The sequence below is a fragment of the Danio rerio genome, chromosome 13, assembly GCF_052040795.2.
Source record: "Danio rerio strain M-AB ecotype USA chromosome 13, GRCz13ab, whole genome shotgun sequence".
Taxonomy (NCBI): Eukaryota; Metazoa; Chordata; class Actinopteri; order Cypriniformes; family Danionidae; genus Danio; species Danio rerio.
Window position 1 is genome coordinate 11776297 of NC_141033.1, and position 21680 is coordinate 11797976.

Consider the following 21680-nt stretch of genomic DNA (forward strand, 5'->3'; position numbering starts at 1 on the left):
TAGTATACAATAGTAATCTGGAAGTGTTAGCTTTGCTTTGGCTTTTTCAGGGTTAATTATTATTATTATCCCGACTGCAACAGAGAAATAGTGGAAAATTTCTGTAGACTGATGACATTTCATGCCGTTCAGCTCTATAATCTTAAAATGTAAGCAAAATCACCTGTTTTATCATTACTTTAGACTTTACGCTTGAGAATTATTCGAATACTAGTTTTAAAGTGACGTTTGTGAACCAGCAACAGTTTCTGCTGTTCTGACGTCAGCTGCAAATGTGAATGAGTGGCGGAAGAAAGTAGTTAATACAAAGGGTTTTACACTCTCTGTGTTTGATTTTACTTTTTATATACACAATTATGCCATCAAACATATAAACGCGATATTACACTCTTAGCAGTGCGATATAGCTGTATATTTAGTTAATTTTCTGCCAGATTATTAAAAATACATGTAAATCAAAAATACATGTAAAATAACTGTGATTGACTATCACTTTATTGACGATGAAAATAATTCCCTTAAATAAATAGCTTTTATTAATATTTCACCATTATCCCAATTTGTTTATTATTTCAATTACACATATTATTTACCAAAAAATAGGAGCTATAAAATACAAAATACTTTCTACTCACAAATTCTGATCGGTCAAAATATTGTCATTCTTCTGTATAGACAAGAAGACACTAAATGGTATAACTGATCATCATCTGCAGTCAGTTTCTTATATGTTTGTTTGCTTTTATGTTTTGATCATCGTCTGCAGTCAGTGTCTTATATGTTTGTTTGCTTATATGTTTATTTAACAGGGACATTACATTGACATAGTTATAGCGAGACAACTGATACCATGTAAGGTATAACATAAAGCTAATTTGCAGCCCACATCCCTGGTCAGGCTTTTCATAAAATAATAATAATAACAACATAATTATTTTATTTTTAAAGAGCCCATATTATACATAAAAAGGGTCATATATCCGTTATGGGTCTCCAACAACATACTGAGATGCATGCAAGGTCAAAAAACACTTTCATGGTCTTATAATATGAATTTTTTTTTACTTAATTATCCCAGCGACTCCTGTATAAATCGTTCAGCGATTCATTTGTTCCCAAACCCCTCCTTAACGCGAAGCTTATCTGCGCTGATTGGACCAATGACAACTTGTTGTGATTGGTCGACAACGCTCAGCGCGAGACAAATGCCCAGCGCGGTTTGTCAAGCCCCCGGGTCCCCAACATTGGTATAGGATCCGATTGCAGTGGACGCCTGAACAAACTTCATAGAAAAAATTTACTCAACAGTGTTAGTCAGACATCTCCCCAAAAGTAGTCAAACACCAGCATATTGTTCTATTCTTAACTATGACACACATTCAGTATTAATCCACACAGCAGCAAAAGCTAAACTATTCTGAACCTTGACCACTGCACACGTGTAGGAACAGCTGACGGTGGCCATAGCAACGAGAAACCGCAGTGAAACGCGAGCTCACAAACTCATTTAAGTCCGTAAACAAAGCAGCACGCGTCAAGTTTTCATCATGGCATTAGACGCTATATGAGAATATAAAGAGTTAACCTGATACAGTGCAAGCGGTTACAAGTAACAAAACACAATTAAATACATCATTTGCAAGCTAGAGAAAACAAGGAGGCAGCCTTTCACTTAAACTTGTGAAATGTGTCACGGGCTAGGTCTGATTTAATTAATTATGTTTTACTTCGGAGCTTTTCTCCCTTCTCAGCTGTGACTTAGGCCCTGTTTACAGTAATGCGTTTTACTTTGAAAACGCATAAGTTTTGCTACGGTTACGCCATTCGTCCACAATACACTGAAGTTCTCGAGCGCCGAAAACGGAGCATTTTCGAAAACGCTGGAGAGGACGTTTTCATTCTGAAACGCTGCTGCTCCGTCTGTGGATGAGGAAAAACGGAGACATCTGAAAACGGAGGCGGGACTGCTGAGATTCGCTATCTGATTGGGGCTTTTGTGTCATTGCGTATCCTTCCCTTATTCGTCAAGCCCCTATCACATGACTATAACACATGGCTTTAATGCTACCGGAAGACAGTACTGTAAACAGCAACATGGGCACAGAAATGGGAGCGTTGTTTGCACTATTGTCTGTTTTAGGCGCCATTGTGCAGTTATTCATTTGTTACGTTTAGTAACAACTCGACCTCGTCGTCTTTCCACAAAAATACCTTTCTTGCTTTCTTTGCCATCGTGTTTAATGTTCAACCGGCGTTTGTTGAATAATAATAACCAAATGCCGAGCGAGACGCATGCTTTCTGTTTATACTAGAACGCACATGCCCAGAGTGCGCGAATGGTCACGTGATATACGTTTATGGTGGCGTAGTGTGGACGGAGATATGTTCAGAGACGCTAGGTGAAACGCTAATGTGGACGCGGATCGTTTTTGATCTAAAACGTTGTTTTAAAACTAAAACGCGCTAGTGTAAATGGGGCCTTAGATCATTTCTATTTGCAATCATTGCTGTGGCGTGAAGTGTTATATGTTCTCAGGGCTTACCTGTACCATGCATTGCCCAAAGACCACATCCCCAGCCAGGGGGGTGTAGCTCTTACCAGCGCTCCTCCTCAGCTGCAGCAGGCTGCCTTTGTGCCTAATAAACTGGCCTTATTTTGCACGCACTCCTGGTGTATTGTCTGTCCATTGGTCTCACAAGTCTCATACATCAGTAGTCTTTTCTGATCATTCCTTTAAAAAATGAATGAATCACCCATTGTAAACTTTCCCTCACACTTCCAATAATATCCAGGTAAGCAAAGCATCTTCATGACTCATGATGACTTCAGGATCTGTTTGTCTTTGCTGCTGTGTTAGTGGGCGGGGCCGCAGGTTTAAATTTTCCTGGGTTTGCGTGCGCAACAATTGGGTGGGGCTTATGATTCGCAGCCACGTCACTCTGAAACGGCTGAAGACTCGTTCTGAAGATGATTCATTCTAACCACTATGAGTCGACTCTTTTTTAAGATGAATCAATAGTTTTAAAAACTGTGCACTTTCAGATTTAAGCTGGATATTTTACTTCACTTAGAGCTGTGTTACACACTACATGTAAGATTTTCAAAAACCCACAATAGAGGCTCTTTAAATCACAAACATAAAATATATCCATACATCCAAGAATCCGTGTAGCTGTGTCAGTTTCATGTCTCTTTCACCTCAAATTTCAAAATAGTTTTTATTTATAATAAGTAAAAACACAAAAACCAACGCTCACAAACTCAATTACTGCAAATTTCACTCCTTTAGAGTACAGCTGTTCAAAAATATCGATATATCTAACTATTGCGATAATTTCTTTCACGATAGTGTATCGATAGTCCAACCTGAAGTATAGATGCAAGTTGTGCCAAACAACCCCCTCCTCTGCTCCAGAAGATGACGCTAACTCGCTACCAACAAAACGATAAGTAATACGGTATCAGAAGTTAGCAAGAATGAGCATGGTGGAAAATATAAAGGCGCCTTCAGCTTTTAGAGCTGACGTGTGGCTGCACTTTGGTTTTAACACTATAACATAGTGAATTGGACAAAAAATGCCATTTGCAAGCTTTGCAAATCTATCGTAAAATATTCAAGAAACACTACGAACTTGCGTTATCACTTAACAAGCCACCACGCGGATGAATTAGCAGCACTGCGACCTCTACCGAAACCTCTTGATTGAAGGCAAACTACACTGGATAACATCAACAAGCTTCCGTCTACCTCAAATAACATTCCAGAGTTACTGAAAACTGCATAGGAGGAATTTGACATAAAATAGAAGGACCTGTCGTTGTAACGACAACAAGTTGAAATGTCAACTGTTTAAAACCATTCCTCAGCGCTGCGTTTTTAGGTTAAAAATGCTTAATGCGTGAATGCCTCCTAAATCTGCGCATGTGGTGAACATTTTGCTGTGAAGACTGGTCGCACAACAACAGTTTTATGCACTCGCACAAATGCTCCCAAATATATTTTGAGGTTGCATAAAATTGTGGGAGCATTTGCGACCAAAACGGTTGCAATTTCGAGACCTGATTTTCGTCACTTAAATTTCTAATAGTTTACCGCATATTAGAGCCTTGTGTTCCAGTTTTTTGTTTACTTGATGCATTTACATTTTTTTTACTTATTTTTTTTACTTACTTCATTTAAGTGAGTTCTCTGTTCAACCACACAGTGCAGTTCTAATGAATTGAAATGGATAGAAAATCAATTGGAATTGGAATTTTTATTTGTCTGCTGACTTTTTCAAGTTGCCAAAATAACATGACGCACATACCAGTACAAACTATTGCAATATATCACAATATTTATTGTATCGCAATATATCGGGATATATTGTATCGTGACCCATGTATCATGATATGTATCATATCATGAGGCCCTTGCCAATACACAGCCCTACTTCAGAGTGGTTCTGATCATTCATTTTCTTGTCGGCTTAGTCCAGGCTCGCCACAGCGGAATGAACCGCCAACTTATCCAGCAAGTTTTTACGCAGCGGATGCCCTTCCAGCCGCAACTATTCTGGGAAACATCCACACACACATTCATACACTACGGACAATTTAGCCTACCTACTTCACCTGTACCGCATGTCTTTGGACTGTAGGGAAAACCGGAGCACCCAAAGGAAACCCACGCAAAGGCAGGGAGAACATGCAAACTCCACACAGAAACACCAACTGAGCCGGGGTTCGAACCAGTGACCCAGCGACCTTCTTGCTGTGAGGCGACAGCACTACCTACTGCGCCACTGCCTCGCCCATTGTAGGGATTGATTTAATGATAATAACCAGCTGACGATACATTATTATCCTTCACATATTAAACAACTCTCTTTCTACTACAGTTCTTATGGCCGGACAACACCAAACACATTTACACACACAAATGTTTGCACCCTTGGCATAAATTGCAGTGTTTAAGGTGCAGGTCTCTTTAAGACTGGCCCTTTGTTTCTCTTCAGGCCTCTTTAAATGTGACGCAGCTTCCAATATAAAGCCGAACAAAGTGAGGAGAGCAGAACACAACCTCGGCAGACTAACAAACACACATACACACGCTAAAAGGATTAACACTCTTTATAAACTACCACTGCACCGAATCCCTGAGGGCTTATTTCTCTATTACACGTTGCACACAGAAAGCAAATGCTGATGTTTGCAACGCACCCACCATTCACTGTCATACAGTTACAGTTAAAAACCGTGCTCACAAGCAATTGTGGGCTGGACTGAGAGCAGACGTTCAGATAATGCACAGATAAATCTGACCACTCTATGAAACGGCGTCTCTCGGTTGTATCAGAGACAGACGGTCAGCTGAGGATGTTGGGGGTTTCGTGGGGAATGAGGTTTGAATGTTGGGAAATGCAAACGTAACATACAGAGACTGAGAGGATAATAAAATAACAATGTGAGGAGGACAATATGCTACATAATGTGTGTTTGTGTGTGTATATACACACACACACATATATGTAAATTGTTTAAAATATAACACTCACTTTAAGCTTAGTCCCTGATGTATAAAGGGTCACCACAGCAGAATGAACCGGCAATTATTCAGGTATGTATGTTTTATGCACTGGTTAACCTTTCAGAAACAACATAGCACAGGACAGGGAGTAAAATCCTCAGTGCTGGAAAACACCCACTCTCATAACCACACACACACACACACACACAATATGGCCAATTTTAGCTTATCCAATTCACTCATGCTGCCTGTCTTTGGACTGTGGGGTGCTTTAACTTCAGATACTTACTTAAGATATCATTATTTGTTATATTATTATTTGTTTTATGTCATTGAAATATTATAAGATGTTAACAGAATAAGACAAATACAATTATTCAACATTTTACTCATCCCCATTGTGTTATCTCAACATTTTATTCATTTATTTTCCTTCTGCTTAGTCCCTGATTTCCGCCACAGCGCAATAAACCACCAACTATTCCAGGCCTGCATATGCGTTACACAGCGGATGCCCTTCCAGCCACAACCCAGTACTGGGAAACGTTCTTCTAAAATTAACATTTTTAGATCATTTTAGCCTCATGTTCGGTTATTTTAAATTAAAGGCAATAGAAAATAACCTATTCTTTGCATTAAACATGAAATTGCTAAACTTGCACATAAGAGTCTGAGAAAAAGAAGCAAATTATAGAAGAAAATATGTTTCATGCTCAAAAACCCTCCTGAATTACAACAATTGTGCAAAGACAAGTGGGTCATAATTGCTGCCCAGCACTGTGACAGACTCTTTACAAGTTATTGAAAATGCTTGACTGCAGTTGTTGCAGATTGGCCCAGCCAGTCATAAGGTTTAGGGGCAAAGCAAACGAACACCTTTTCACACAGTATTTTGTATTTTTTCACACAGTATTTTGAACGCATTTTTGTATTTTGTTTTCCCCTTAATAATAAAAACCCTCATTTCAAAACTGCATGATGTGTTTGCTTGTGTTTTCTTTTGACTAACATTTAAATTGGTTTGATGATCTAAAACACAAACATATCACAAAACTGCATAAAGTAAATAATAAGAATTATTAGAAAAAAAAAAAAAAAAAATATATATATATATATATATATATATATATATATATATATATATATATATATATATATATATATATTTATTTATACAACAGTTCTGTCTGGTTCTTGAATCTGATTGGCTGATAGCCATGATATATTTAAGTAATATCAGCACCCATACAGCCTCTTTACCCTTTGTGTATTACTCCGCCGACATACAGTCTGCAAAAAGCAGACACTACAGATCTAAAGTTTAAAAGATGCTTGCTCAGCTGTTTAACTGTCAGCTTATGATTTGAATCCAAGGCGGAAGAAAGTAGTTCCTCATACAAAAGGGTTTTTCAAACTCTCCATGTTTGATTTTGTTTTTATATACACAATTATGCCATCAAACTGTTGTATAAACGAAATATCACACTCGTAGCAGTGCGATATGGCTGTATATCGGCATACAGCCATATCGCACTGCTACGAGTGTGATATTGCTCAAAAAAAAAAAAAATATATATATATATATATATATATATATATATATATATATATATATATATATATATATATATATATAGTAATAGTGATTGTTAAAGTGTTTATTTTATGTTTCAACTTATTTTTGTGAAAATAATATGGGTGAAATAATATTTAGTCTACATTTAGTGAAGTATTTTAATGTCATAAAATGCTTTTTATCCCAAATATGCCTGACATGATTGTTTTGGAATTTCAACTATTGTTATTCTGGTCACACTTTACAATAAGGTTCATTAGTCAATGTTAATTAATGCATTTCCTAAGATGAACAAACATTGAACAATACATTTACTACTGTATTTGTTCATGTTAGTTAACATTAGTTAATAGCCCCTTTCACACATACAGACCTTTCCGGAAAATTGCCGGCAATTTTCCGGAAAGGTGTGTATGTGTGAACAGGTCCTTTTTGAAAATACCGGTAAATTCGTTCTGGCTATTTTCCGGAAAGAGAAGTTGTAACATTACCGGCAATTTGCCGGAATGCTGCGCTGTGTGAATGCAGAAGTGTTATATGTTCTTCTTAATGCCAACTGTGTAAATAATCATCGATGAGATGCGATAAGCCGTTGTTTGTTTACCTTCAAGCTTTGCGTGCGCCTATGAGCGCCTGCACACGCACATATTATGAACATCTCGACATGCGAAAGTGATCCTGCAAAAGTTGTTCATAATATTGATCATCCACAGAGTTTGTAATGTAGTCCAAATGTTTACAAATACAAGCGCAGCCGTTTAAAGCTCATTTGTGGTGAATGATGTCAGAATTTACCGGTATTTTGGAATGGATGTGTGAACGCTCTTTTCCGGAAAATTTCCGTAACGTCCTTTTCTGTGTGAACAGCGCTTTTTTGAATATACCGGTAAAGTCGTTCCGGAAATTTTCCAGAAATTTACTGGTATCACTGTGTGAAAGGGGCTAATGAAGTTCATTGTTAGTTCATGTTAACTCATGGTGCTTTAACTAATGTTAACAAGCACGGACTTGAATGTTAATAATGCATTAGTAAATTTTCAATTATGATTAATAAATGCTTTACATGTGTTGTTCATGATTAGTTCATGTTAGTGAATGCAAACTAATGAACCTTATTGTAAAGTGTTACCGTTATTCTAAATTACATTTTAGTGTTTTGCATGATTTCTTGCACTAAAATACTATAATCAACACTCTGAGTTATATATAAATCTGATTAATCTTTATTGAAAATAATAAATAGTTAGAATGAATGACTGAAAGATTGAATGTAGTGTATAAAAGAACGAAAGCAATGTGATTGTGTACATTTTGCTTATTTCCCCGTGTAGTGATGATGAACTGATGAAGCACATGCCAGCCTTGTCCATCTGCTCCCCATGAATCAACAAATAAATATTACAGAATTCAATAACCTTCACTGTAATTTCACTAGACTAAAACCTGTAACCAAACTAAAAACGGCCCATTTAAAGGGATGTTGAAGGCATCGCCAGCATCCCGTCAATCCTATCATCGATCAGCCACCGCCTATTTATATACAGCCGCTTCATCCCTCACTGTGGATGCTTCATCCCTCACTGTGGATGAGCAATTACAGTGGCAAAATATCGAGGATGTGAGGCATTTCAACGGTTCGTTCATGCTTTTTATTTTAAACCAGGGATTTTAACTTACCGTGGCGTTTTTGGTGCTGTGTTGTGTCTATTCCCGCACAATGTGGACGTGACAGCTACTTCCTGAGGAGCGCGACGTCACGCACAGCAGGAGAGACTCACCGCCCGCGAGCCGCGCTCTGTTTACAAAAACGCCAGCTTAATGGACTGTTTTGGTACTTACCCCGAAAAGGGCATAAAATGGTGTCCAAAATCTATTTAAATTTTCTGAAATTATTCTCTAAGGAGTTTCCATGAAAATAGCAAACGTTTTCCCGCCCGGGAATAGAAATTTTCGAGTTTTATAACCTATAATAACCTATATATATCATATTTCTGGATTTTTCCACACAGTTAAGAGAGAAAAAAAAACTGAATCACGAGATAAATATAAATATGAGGAAATGTTTTATTTCTGAGAAAAAAAAGTCAAATAGTAAAAAATAAACTCATAATTGCAAATTTGCACCTTTTAGATAAAGGCGCTTATTGTTGTACAGTGGAACCAATTATTTGTAATGCACAAAAGAAGCCAAACAAATGGCATCACAATGCTATCCACACATTTTATTAAAGCAACGAAAACCTGATATACAATAGAGAGACTAGTATAACTTTCTAGTAGCACAGCCTGGCATTCAGTGTTGTTGTCTGTAGACCTTATGTGACACATTTCTAAAATGAAAACTGTTAAAAATGTCTTCCATATAAAATTATATATTTTGTATAGCTAAAAAAAGTTATATAAAAATATAACTTAATCTATAATGTGCCTTAACTATTATTTGACATTTTATACTACAATTATGGATAATAAAAACAATGTTACTTTATAATTATTTTTATTTAGCATTACCAGATCAGCCAAAATTGATTTGGCTTTCATGTGCATTTGCCCCTTTGTGTTCTGTCATATATATTTATATTTTTATATATTAGATTTTATATGTATTATTAATGTGTTGTATATTTTTCTCTTTCTCTCTCTCTCTTGTTGTAGATTTGTAAAATGCAAAAGCACGTAATGTTTAATATTATCTGCAATCTTTGCCATGGTAATTATACAATACAATGCAATGCAACATTTATTGATAAAGCACATTAAAAACAAGCAAGGTTGACCAAAGTGCTGTAAATGGGAGACTAAAGTCAGGGAAGAAAACAGAATATAAAAACAGCATTGAACAAATAAAAGCAATAAAACAGTGAGTATTAAAAGCAAGAGAAAATAGATAGGTCTTTAAAACAGACTTAAACACATAGAAATGGAGGGGGAAAGTCTAATTTGAATTGGTAAAGTGTTCCAGAGTTTAGGACGAGCAACAGCAAACACTCAACCACCTCGTTTTTTTTTTTTTTTTTTTTTGAGGCGTGTTCTGGGCACGGTGAGTAAATTGAGATCATGAGAGAGGGGGGTATCCAGACAGAGCAAGTCAGTAAGGTATTGAGGAGCAAGATCATTGACGGCTTTGTAAACAAATAATACAATTTTAAAATAAATTTTGTGTTAAATGGGTAACCAGTGAAGTGCAGCTAAAATAGGAGTTACCAACTCACATGAGAAGACTACCAAAAATAGAGAGAGTTACAGTAATACAGACGGGTTGTTATGAAGCATAGATATTTACATTTGATGTCGCCCACCCTGTTGTTGTCTATTAAAAGGAATGCATCAATAGAGCCGCCGTTTTTGTGCAGGGTAGCACTCCTTTGAAATGAATGTGGGACTAAGCTGCAGTGGATGACTGTGGCCATCCAGAGCCAGAGATATACACATAAACACATATATCTATAATCAGGAGTTTTCCCGGGGGTCCATATGCAAATTATTTTTTAAATTCCGAAAATTATAATTTTACATCACTTTTCTACATTGATGGATAAATGATCGCACAGGCATTCCTGCCAAAAAGCATGTGTTTGTGTATATAGAAATGTATTATCCACCCTCCCTGTTAAATTTGATCATGTCCTGAAACACACACCCTCTCCTGCTTTCACTTCTCACACTGACGGAGGGAGCGATTCATTTGTGAATGAATCCCCATTATAATCGACTCCTTCACTAGCCGACAATAATACATATAATAATAATTTCTGGCAGCGCAGCGTCTTGTTGTCATATTTCTTTTACATTGTTTGCTGATTTTATTCAACAAAACTAGCATAAGCCGAGTGTTTAGTGCGAGTTGGTGCTACTTTGCCTTAAGGTGAATGCAGTAAGTGACTGTATTATCATCAATAACGTGACATGTTTTGCACAAAAGTTCATAACATACAAAAACGTAAAAAACTAAATCTTACCTATGAAATGTTCTGCCTTTGTGCTTTGTTTTCTTACTTTGCTCGTTACTACACTCGTAGACAGTGCTAAAGTCCAGCATCTTTACGTAAAAACACTGTCTCGACTAATTCAGTTGAATGACACTTGTCCTGGGAGCACTGTACAAATATGGCGGTGCTATTGACGCACGCTTAAGATCCCTATGCGATATCTAGTGTACATATCTATGGTTATGAAGGCATGAATCACTGTTTAAACATTTCTCTAGGATAAAAATGGCTTGACTTTAGACAGTTGTCTGAGGTGGTAAGCAGTATTTTACAACAGTACTGATCTGATTGTCGAATTTTACATTTTCATCAAGCATCATCATTTTTATGTCGGCTTAGTCCCTTTATTAATCAGGGGTCGCCACAGCGGAATTAACCTCCAACTTATCCAGCATATTTTTACGCAGCGGTTGCCCTTCCAGCTGCAACCAATCTCTGGGAAACATCTACACACATTCAAAAGAAGGTAATGATTCGCACTCAATTGCTTCGTACTGTTTTTATTTTTACTTTTTCTTACATTTTACGGGTGATAACAGACAAACAAACGTTTCGGCACAAACGTCTGTTTGTCTGTGTTATCACCCGTAAAATGTAAGAAAAAGTAAAAATAAAAACAGTACGAAGCAATTGAGTGCGAATCATTACCTTCTTTTGAATAATAGTAACGATAAGATTAACACACCAAATCAAAGAAGTAACTAAAAAAACCGCAAGCGCGCAGGACCAACTTCAGTAACTCTGCAAACATTTACACACACACACACACACAACAGACAACAGACAATTTACCCTACTTTAGCCTACTCAATTCACCTGTACCGCATGTCTTTGGACTGTAGGGGAAACCGGAGCACCAGGAGGAAACCCACGCGAATGCAGGGAGAACATACAAACTCCACGCCAACTGAGGCGAGGTTCAAACCAGCAACCTTCTTGCTGTGAGGCGACAGCACTACCTACTGCGCCACTGCTACGCCTTCATCAAACATAACACCAAGATTTCTGGCACACTGGGTAATATGTGGGGCCAAAGATCCCATATTGACATTTAACAGAAAGATTTCTTTCTCCCCCAAAAATACTTAAATTTTATTTTTATTTAAATTTTGAGCTCCTCTAAACAGGTCAGCAGTGGTTGTAAGCCGATTACATCTTTTTGTAATAGAGGTAAATACATCTGAGTGTCATCCTCATATAGATGGAAGAAAACTTTATATTTATTGAAAATGAAAGCCAGGGAGAGAATATACAGGGTAAACAAAACAGGCCCAATACACAATGCATACCATTATATCTGCATGCTAAGTGATTTTATGATATTGAGCTTATTGAGTACTTTGTATTTTGTAGCAAAATGAATATATATAATTTCAAAACAAAAATAAACCATATGACATGAATACATCATTTTTATTCTTATTTCCTTTTTCAGAATGAGATCACGGTACTGTTCCTGTGTGCATATTTAAACACAATAAACTTGATCAGCCTGCCAGAAAGTGACGGCCACACAAACTCCTCTTCCTTTTTGAACCCAATGGTGTTGTACAGCTTGTGAGCATCAGTTTGGACCATGGAGGTGAAAGCACCACTCTCCTCACATTATGTCTGGCAACAAATTCCAAGGCTGCTTTACAAAGAGCTTTTGCGATGCCACGGCCCCGAAACTCCCATTTCACAGAGATCCTTTTCAGTTCCCAGGCACCTGGCTCCTCCACACAGGGCAAAATGCCCACCGTCCCGACAATAGACCCTTTCTCTTCGGCAACCCAAAAGCAGCTCTTGCTCCCAGTCTGCATGTAGGAGCTCCTGATGTCCAACAGATCCTCGCTGAGCCCAAGCTGAATTCCCTGTTTGAAAAAATACAGCACTAAGATCCGAATAACCAGCAAAACTCCTCCAATACTCATAATGCAGGTCAGGAATGATCCGAAGAAGACTTGGAGGAGCAGAAAAACTCCATAGAGCAGAGCTTGAGCCCATGGCAGGGCCTGAAGATACACTGTCCCAGCGTGCTCTCTGAAGCCAGTGGAGTAAATCAACCTCATGTCTGCGTAATCGGCATCCAGATACTCCCGGATCTGATACGACGACATCAGGCTTTAGGACTAAGATTAAAATGGATTGTTACAAAACAATTTAGAGTAAAAGTCTGCAAAATGTACCATTTTTATTTTGCTAATGAAGGCCAGCTAGGGAAGTGCTGTGGAGGTAAACCTCACTCCTCTAACAGACGCTAGAGGCAATGGTTTTTAGCCTCCTTGCTAGAGCAACCGACTCCCATGCGGAAGGTCACCCGTTCAATCCCAGCTCAGAGCGGTTTAGGTGGTTTAGGACAGGAGGGGTCTACATTGGTGTCGTGACCCGGATGGGAGTGCAGTGAGGTTTAGGGGGTGAGTGTTACGGAGGCCAGCTAGTGAAGTGCTGTGCAGGTAAACCTCACTCCTCTGACCTCTAACAGTGCTCTAGCAAGAGACGCTAGAGGCCATGGTCTTCAGCTTCCTTGTTAGAGCAAGCTCGGAACGAGTTGGGTGGTGTAGGACCAGCGGGGCTACACTAGCTCACAATGTTATTGCTAATGTGAATCATTAATCTAATTTAGTGAAATAAGAATTTTGTTTTGGTAATCTTCAAAGTACATCTACATACTGAAAAAAAGTTTGTGTGAATCTGAAGTTGCTGAGACTTTCATTTCATTAGATTGATGTACATGACTTCCAACTGAAACAGACTATTTGAGTAGAGGGTGGGTTTTCCTTTTTGTGAAGCATTCCCTCATAGCAAACTAACGGTAAGAGGCGTTATTAACGTTAACGGTAATAAGTCATTATTGTGGAGCTCCACAATAAACATGTAAGAAAATGGTCACAATTTGATTTGACGATTACCAAAACAAACTTTGTTTTTTCACTAGATTAACTGATTAACTGCTCAACTAAAGAATATGAATGTGCACTAGCAAAATAAACATTGCACAATTTAATTTCAAACAGAATTTAACCTATTCTATTGCTTTAAAACCACTCTCAGATAAATGACAAAGCACATGATCTAGTCAAGCTGAGTGTTTAAATGCTGTGATTATTAGTTAAGCTTACCACAACTCAGGCTTCTTCAACTGGGAAATCTTCTCATACAGACATACATTGCTATCTGGCAAGTGCAAATAGGTGACAATTGTGCAACAAAAAACTGTTTTAGAGAAAATGATTATATTGTGATTAGCATTACAGCTATATAAAATTAAAAAGCTTTGAACTTTAGACAAAGCATAGAAGTCAGTGTTTTTTTTTTTTTTTTGCTTTAGTTCAGCTTTCTGAGAATGAGAAACTTCCTGAATGGCATCACATGATCTTTTCAGCTTCAGACCACTGCTGTTGCTCACTGAGCTTATCAAACGACCCCCTCCCAAGTGCTGCAAATACTGTATATTTTTTCACTAGTAAGGATTTCTGATCACTTTTGGCCAATAGGAGGCGCTAATACAAAAATTACAGTTATTTATTTGTTTATTTATTTTATTAATGCTTAAAGGACAACATTTAGAATACAAAAATAAATGGAGGGGGAAAAATACACACACACAAAGAAAATAATAAAAATAAAAATAAAATGTCAGGGGTATACAGAACAAAACATGTACAAGACAATGTGTATATACACATACTAACAGAGAAGAGCCTAGTAAAATTACAAGATCTTGAAGGTTTCAAGTAAAAAAGCGGTTTTAAGGGCTTTTTTATTAGTGCTTTGCTTTATGATGTTTGTATAGTGTTTTAATTCAATCATATAGCAGGATAAAAGGGTTTTTGATTATTACATTTGCATCTGTGAATATGGTATTTTGTAAAAATTATCAAAAGATTAATGACATAAGCTTCCTTCTCTATATTTTTGTTGTTGATCAAAAAACCCAAAATAACATGTAGTTATTCTAAACGGAAATTCTGCAATTATTTTTAATTTATGAAATTGGTCATCTCCAACCATAATTTCTTTGTGAACTGGCAATTTCAAAAGATATGCGGCACAGTTTCTGGCTGTGACAAACTAAAAGAACAGTTTTTATCTTTATCCTGTCTAAACTTGGAAAGAAAATGTTTGACAGGCTTTTTCCAATTTAAATCCCTGATGAACCCAGACCAATACGAAATTATGCAGGGTTTACTAATTATAAGTGACTGAAATAAGGAATGTATGGCCTTATTTTGGTGAGAAGAAAAACAAAGTTACCCACATAGTGTATCTTTAGGGTGTAACAAAGAAATATTTCCTGAATATGAGTAACTTTTACATAGTGAGACAATACATAGGGGAATAGCAGCAAATACTATTGCAAATTCTTTATGGGATACAGGAAAATTAAAGTGTGATAAAAATTATTCATAAGTCATTAAGTAACCTTGGGAATTTTCACTAGATTAACTGCTCACCTAAAGAATATGAATGTGCACCATGTAGCGAGGCAGAGGGAAAACACAACCACAGTAGAGTCGGTTACAAACAAGTCCCCTGAAGGTGCTTTATTTACAATGTGAATAGTGAGAAAATACGGTGCTCTTCTACGGTGCTCTTCCCTTTTCAAACTAGTTTTTAAGAACAAGCTTTTATGTTTGCACAAAATGTTACAGTTGTTCCAAATATAACATTGGTGTGGGGAGAGGTTTTGTTTGTATATTAATTTCCAAGCTAAAAGAGCTTGTTTGTGAAAGGCTGAGAGTTTAATTGGAAGTTTCTCTGCTTGACGTCAGCTATTTTAACTGCCTTCTTACACATCTACGAAACGTCACACCAAGGGGCATAATTTAAGTCAATTTTAGGGACTATAACCATGACACTAATCCAGGAAGAAGCTCGCTGTTGGCCTGAAAAGGTAATCAGGGAAAAAAACTCTTACCTTTGTGAAGAACTTTAAATGTCGTAAATTTTGCTGAAACAATAACATTACACAGTAACTAGCTAATGACCCTTTAATATGTGGACTGCCCTTTATATGTGTGCCTAATTTAACTTCCAGCAAGCAGGTTTGTGTGTTGTCTCTGACTAAAAAATACAGGAAGAAAGAAAAATACAATAGTCATCTTCACATCTGCTTTTTCTTATGCTTTTACCCTAAAAATAATATTAACAATGCTAAAAATACAGGCCAGGATTGTCCAACAGTTGTTCTATGAATTACTGATATGTCTAAAAATAACTAAATATGTTAAAACACCGGACATAAAAGACACATTTATAAAAGATTTTATTGATTTCTTACAACAAATTACAAAAAAAAAAATCTTCATATAGAGTGGATGTTACATTGAATGTTTTACACTGAAATCAGTCAGCCACAGGGCAATCACATTTCATTATGTCATCAATTAAAAACAACAGAAAAAAGCTCAGATGATTCAGTTCTTTTGTTAACCAGCATAAACTGATAATAATTTTCACACTCTTGCTGCCATTATAATCAACATCAATACTAAGAGAGGTGGAAATGTAACGTCCTTCACATTGCAAGCAATTCCTGTTAAAACCATCGGACGGTTTCGGGGTATCTCATTTGCATTACGGACCAAATGCAAATACTTTGTTTACAGGGAACTGCTGTTTTTCGCAGTCCAAAAAACTTCTAAATATACATAAACAAAAAGATCTTCAGCAACACATCAAGGTCTACAAACTCTATGGCATTTTCTCCAAGAACACATCCCTCAAATGCTTGTTAAATACTCTGTGGTGAAATAATCAGAAATGCATCGTTTTGATTCTGTAAAGGGAGAGTTTAACCCAAAAAGTGAAATCTCTGTTATTATTTAGTGACCTTTCCCTTGATCAAAACCCATGGATCCTTTTCAAAAGACTGTTATGATAAGTTTAACATCCTAAATCCTTGAAAGTTTTTAATATTTAGATTTTTTTAAACGTATAAACATTGATGTGCATTTATGTATGTATTACATCATATTTGCGTCAACTTTAAAAACCAGTGACCGCTTATGTGAGGTGTTTCTAACACAGCGTCTATGAGGCTTAGAGTAAATTTGATGTTGTTCTCTCTTCTGTCTGCCGTCATCAGTCTCACACTATTTCCTTATTTTCTAAAAGTCTTGATTACACCATCGTGGTCGTTTTCTTTTATTATTTTAGCAAATAAGATTGTAAAAAAAAAAAATGTTATACTCTTCCATTCACTGCGCTCTAAATTTACCAAGCTATGATGAAAAGGAAGTGTGTAAAGGGTCCATATTAACAGAAAAGAACGAACATTTTGAAGAATGCTGGTTACCCATTAACTTTTATAGTGCTTTTTTTTCCACAAAGAATGTCGATGGGTCCAAACAACCAGCATTTCCCAACATCTAAATATCTTCCGTATCAAAAAACATCTGAATATTCTTTTATTTTGTTCAACAGAGGAAAGAGGGAAAGTAAATGGTGAGGTCATTTTCATTTTGGGTGAACTATCACTTTAAAGGCTCCATCTTCACTTGTCATTTCAGACTTATTAGACTTTAATTCAACTTCAGAACACGGATACATACATTTGTAACCAATTCTATGTGATTTCTTTACATTCCCTCAAAGTCTACTTACTCAAAATGCAATGCATCAAAACATTTGCAAACTTATAAATTAATCATATTCTAAAGAATTTAGCATAAAACAGTTATCAGCAAACAATGTTTACAGCCTTCAGATTTGATCTTTGACACGAGAACAAATTCGATTCATTCTTTTATGTCACATTTGAGCTTCATGAACCATTGAGGTTTGTTTGTCTCGCATGTCATTAATATATGGTAGTGGGCATGAGGCTGATAAAAGATTCTGAAGGTGTGATAACCTTGGATACCAATATTCGCGGTTGTTTCACGGTATTGTGATTACTGCTCGAAAATATATTCTTTTAAATGTCTGAGGAAAAAATTACGCTTTTTTCCCCCTTTGAACACAATATTTTATTTTAAGAAATACTTTAGAGGAGTAAACATGTCAAGCTAAATAATTAAAATTAATTATTGAATCAAATGAATCAAACACACAGATTTCTCCATCTTTGGAGATCTTTTCAGCTGGAGATGCTGTTGTCCTAAGAAAATTTTGCCAGTTTTAAAACCTTGACTTTTCCAAAACGGTTATCGTCTCATGTCAATATGGTGGAGCTTCTGATTATGATTTCTGATCGCTGTTCATATGTGAATAAAACCTGCCCTTTAGATTGATTCATATAAATATTTAGGAGTGAACATTGATCGTGAACTTAATTGGCACTCTCAGGTGTCAAGTCTTTGTGCAAGAATTCATCAGCGATTACACTTTTTACGCAGACTAAGATTATTTGGAGTGAGTAGCAGCATAATGATGACTTTTTATAAAGCAACAATAGAGTCTATTTTAAGATATGGGATTATTGTTTGGTTTGGGAATCTGACAGTAAAAATGAAAACCCAAGTAAATAACCTGATGAGAGTGGCAGGAAAAATCACGGGAATTAAGACACTTGGTTCACTAAAAGACATCTTTGAGTTGTGCACAATCCAACAAGCCAACAAGATTTTATCTGATTCTTCACATGTGCTGTCTGTGGAATATGAGCTGATGAATTCTGGCAGAAGATATAGGGTCCCGCTGTGCAAGCATAATAGATATAAACATTCTTTTGTTCCTTTTTCAATTAAGTTGATCAACGAGCAAGCAAGGAAGGATGGTCAAAGACTATGATAACAGGATTGGTTTGCACAACAGAGGGCAGTGGGGCATATGGTACTTTAATTATTTTTTATTTTTTTATAAAAATTTTATTAAAATTACTGATTTTATGGAATCATATTTATATTAGGAGGTATTTTAGGATTAGATTTTAATGTGTATGTATGTTACATGTTGTCTTGTTGGTGTCGATGTACAGCAGAACCTTTTTTCTAAAACAAATTTCTCCTACGGGAGACAATACATTTTACCTTGACCTTGACTTCTCTTTGAACATTCAATATTTTGGATTAAAATGTAGGAACTGATTAAAAAGTTAATAAAACTGATTCATTAAAAAACTGATTTGTTTTCTGAAGGTGAAGAAAAGTGCTGAAGGTGTGGAACAAGATAAGCAAATAATAACAGAATTTGGTTAAACTAATGCTTTAAATCATAAACAAAAAAGTTCTGCTTTAAAACTACATAAAAAATTGCATAAGACAACTGATTCACCCCCCCCCCCCCCCCTTTATAAATAACTTCTTATAAAAGAACACCTCCCTTTTTCCAAAGTGGATTTTTTAGAAAGAAACAGACAATTGATGATAGCGGTTTGCTTCATTAGTGATTTGAACCAGCGTTAAAAAGCCCTTTTAATCAGGAACAAAACTGCAGAGGTGTCATCCTCAGTTGTGACGTTTTACGATGAGCTGATACTCCATTAGTGTGAAATTAGTCAGCTTGGCAATAAACTCTGGAGCACTAAATTCTCTGACCTTGTGGTAGCCCATGTGCTCATAGAGCTTCTGTGCATCTGTCTGGACCACTGAAGTGTGCAGGATTACTCCTAAATAACCACGTTCACGAGCAAAATCAGCCACGGTGCGGCACAGCGCTTTGGCAATGCCTTTTCCACGATGAGCCTTTTTAACAGACATTCTCTTCAGTTCCAAGAAGTTCTTGTCATTCTCTGAAGGAAAGCAGCCAACTGTGCCCACGACACGACCTTGGCTTTCGGCAACCCAGAAGCAGGCATTCGGTGGATCCATGTAGGTCTGCTGAATGTGGCTTAGATCTTGTTCAAGGGATGTCTGGATGTACTTGTTGAACATGTAACACACGCTTTGCCTGCCTGCGGCCAAAAGCAGCGTGACTGCGAGAACGGGTAAAAGGATGGACATTGAGCTGGTCAGCAAAGCGCAAAACACACATCCCAGAAACATCTGCGCCAGGGGCTGCTTGAGGACGTGCATGCAGGATGACGGGATGTGTTCACTCATACCCATAGTGAAAACCTCCTTCACTTCTTCAAGATCCTCCTCTCTGTACTGACGAATCTGCACCTCATCCATGACCTTCAAAATCAACCAAAGACGTAATTACATTGAAAGCTAAGGACAAACCAAATAAAATTACACTCGTCTAGTCATTAATTGAGGTAAAGTTGGTTTTATGTTCGCACATTCGTTTATTTAGAAGTCCCTATATTGTTTACTTTGAATATTCAATCGGGATTAGCATGCAAGTATGACTTCAAAACAACATTAGCACTAACTAATTGACTTTGAACAATGTTGTACTTTGATAATCATTGGCTGCTATTATGATTTCCCTATTTAGAATTTGCAAAAAATAATTTTCTGAAATGATATTATTAAGGAGAAAGTCTGAATATAAAACCAACTTTACCTCTATTAATCATTACCAGTCCTTTTAGAAGTGAAATAATGTTTACTTACATCTATATAACTATACAGTGACAACTATATCAGGTATAAGACTAATTAACATTTAAAAAAAAAACAGTTAAAACAGTATTATATATCACTCTGACAGTCTTGGTGATTGTATTAAGTTAGTATCCAAAAATCACAAGACACAGTATATATATGGTGGCACAGAAACTCACAGCAAACTCCCCCGATCGCCTCGATCCAGATAAGACGAGATTTCCAGGTTATTGACCTTTACTCGATGCCCAGCGAGCATATATACCAAGCATTCGCGAGTTTACGGAAGTGTTCCTGAAGAGCGATATCTGCACAAAGTAACAACGGTGATAATCAAAATCAGGCCAATTGAAAACAGGCTTTTTTGAGATGTTTAAAATCTAGAGTAACCAAATAAATAAATAAATAATAATAGTAGCTGTAAGTAGTAGCAGACGTCCCCCACCGTAAATGATCAAACTAACAACATTAATGCTTTGTTGTTCAGTTCTTCGTTTCCTTCGATCACAGTTTAAGAGCTCGCTGTCGACATCTGCTGGAGAGGAGATTTTAAATAAATGACAAAAAGCGATTCTTTCAGTGAAGATATCCATCCATCCATCCATCCATCCATCCATCCATCCATCGATCTATCTATCTATCTATCTATCTATCTATCTATCTATCTATCTATCTATCTATCTATCTATCTATCTATCTATCTATCTATCTATCTATCTATCTATCTATCTATCTATCTATCTATCTATCTATCTATCTATCATCTATCTATGCTGAAAAATCCAGCTTAAACAGCCTAGGATGGTTGGCTGGTTTTAGCTAGTCAACCAACCTGGCTTTAGAGGTGTTTTGGCCATTTACAGCCTGGTTTTAGCTGGGCAGGCTGGGAGATGACCAGCTAAAACAGCTTGATCAGCTGAAACCAGGATGGTCAAGCTGGTTTTAGATGGTTTTAGCTGGTCACTTTCCAGCCAGACCAGCTAAGACCAGGCTGGAAATGGCTGGAAACCAGCCTGGAAGTGGCCAAAACCCCTCTAAAACCAGGCTGGTTTAAGCTGGATTTTTCATCAGGGTCTGTCTGTCTGTGTGTCTGTCTATTTATCTATCTGTATCCATTTTATATTTACGCCATATAATGTATAAACGGTTTAATTTTTAAAACAAATTCAAACTTTAAACTACTTAAGCC

At 36.8% G+C, this 21680-nt stretch overlaps 2 protein-coding genes and 1 pseudogene across 14 annotated transcripts in view; all 3 read right to left on the reverse strand.

Moving 5' to 3' along the window:
• The window catches only part of dctn1b (dynactin 1b), an 85924-nt gene extending 77097 nt beyond the window's left edge, over positions 1 to 8827 (reverse strand). For 10 of the 11 annotated variants that reach the window (XR_015505763.1, XR_015505762.1, XR_015505759.1 and 7 more), the window contains exon 1: positions 8764 to 8827. The gene's annotated coding sequence lies outside the window, so the exon portion shown is untranslated. Of the gene's footprint in view, positions 1 to 2543; positions 2854 to 8763 lie in introns of those variants that run through there. The other variant, XM_087279053.1, reaches the window with a different exon arrangement.
• A 3642-nt stretch (positions 8828 to 12469) lies between these two features.
• On the reverse strand, positions 12470 to 18810 carry LOC147841007 (putative N-acetyltransferase family 8 member 5; annotated as a pseudogene). Its single transcript, XR_015505770.1, has 2 exons — positions 15645 to 18810; positions 12470 to 15494 (listed from the first exon to the last, which is right to left on the reverse strand). The product of XR_015505770.1 is annotated as a putative N-acetyltransferase family 8 member 5 (transcript).
• nat8 (N-acetyltransferase 8) lies at positions 16307 to 20999 on the reverse strand. Of its 2 annotated transcripts, XM_087279091.1 has the most exons (3): positions 20937 to 20999; positions 20671 to 20799; positions 16307 to 20116 (listed from the first exon to the last, which is right to left on the reverse strand). In XM_087279091.1, the coding sequence occupies exon 3, from the start codon at positions 20111 to 20113 to the stop codon at positions 19448 to 19450; it is 666 nt and encodes a 221-aa protein (XP_087135217.1). In that variant the 5' UTR covers positions 20114 to 20116; positions 20671 to 20799; positions 20937 to 20999; the 3' UTR covers positions 16307 to 19447. The 2 variants fall into 2 exon arrangements, with proteins under 2 accessions (XP_087135217.1, XP_087135216.1); XM_087279090.1 differs by having other exon boundaries at positions 20671 to 20999.
• Between the last annotated feature and the right edge of the window lie 681 nt (positions 21000 to 21680).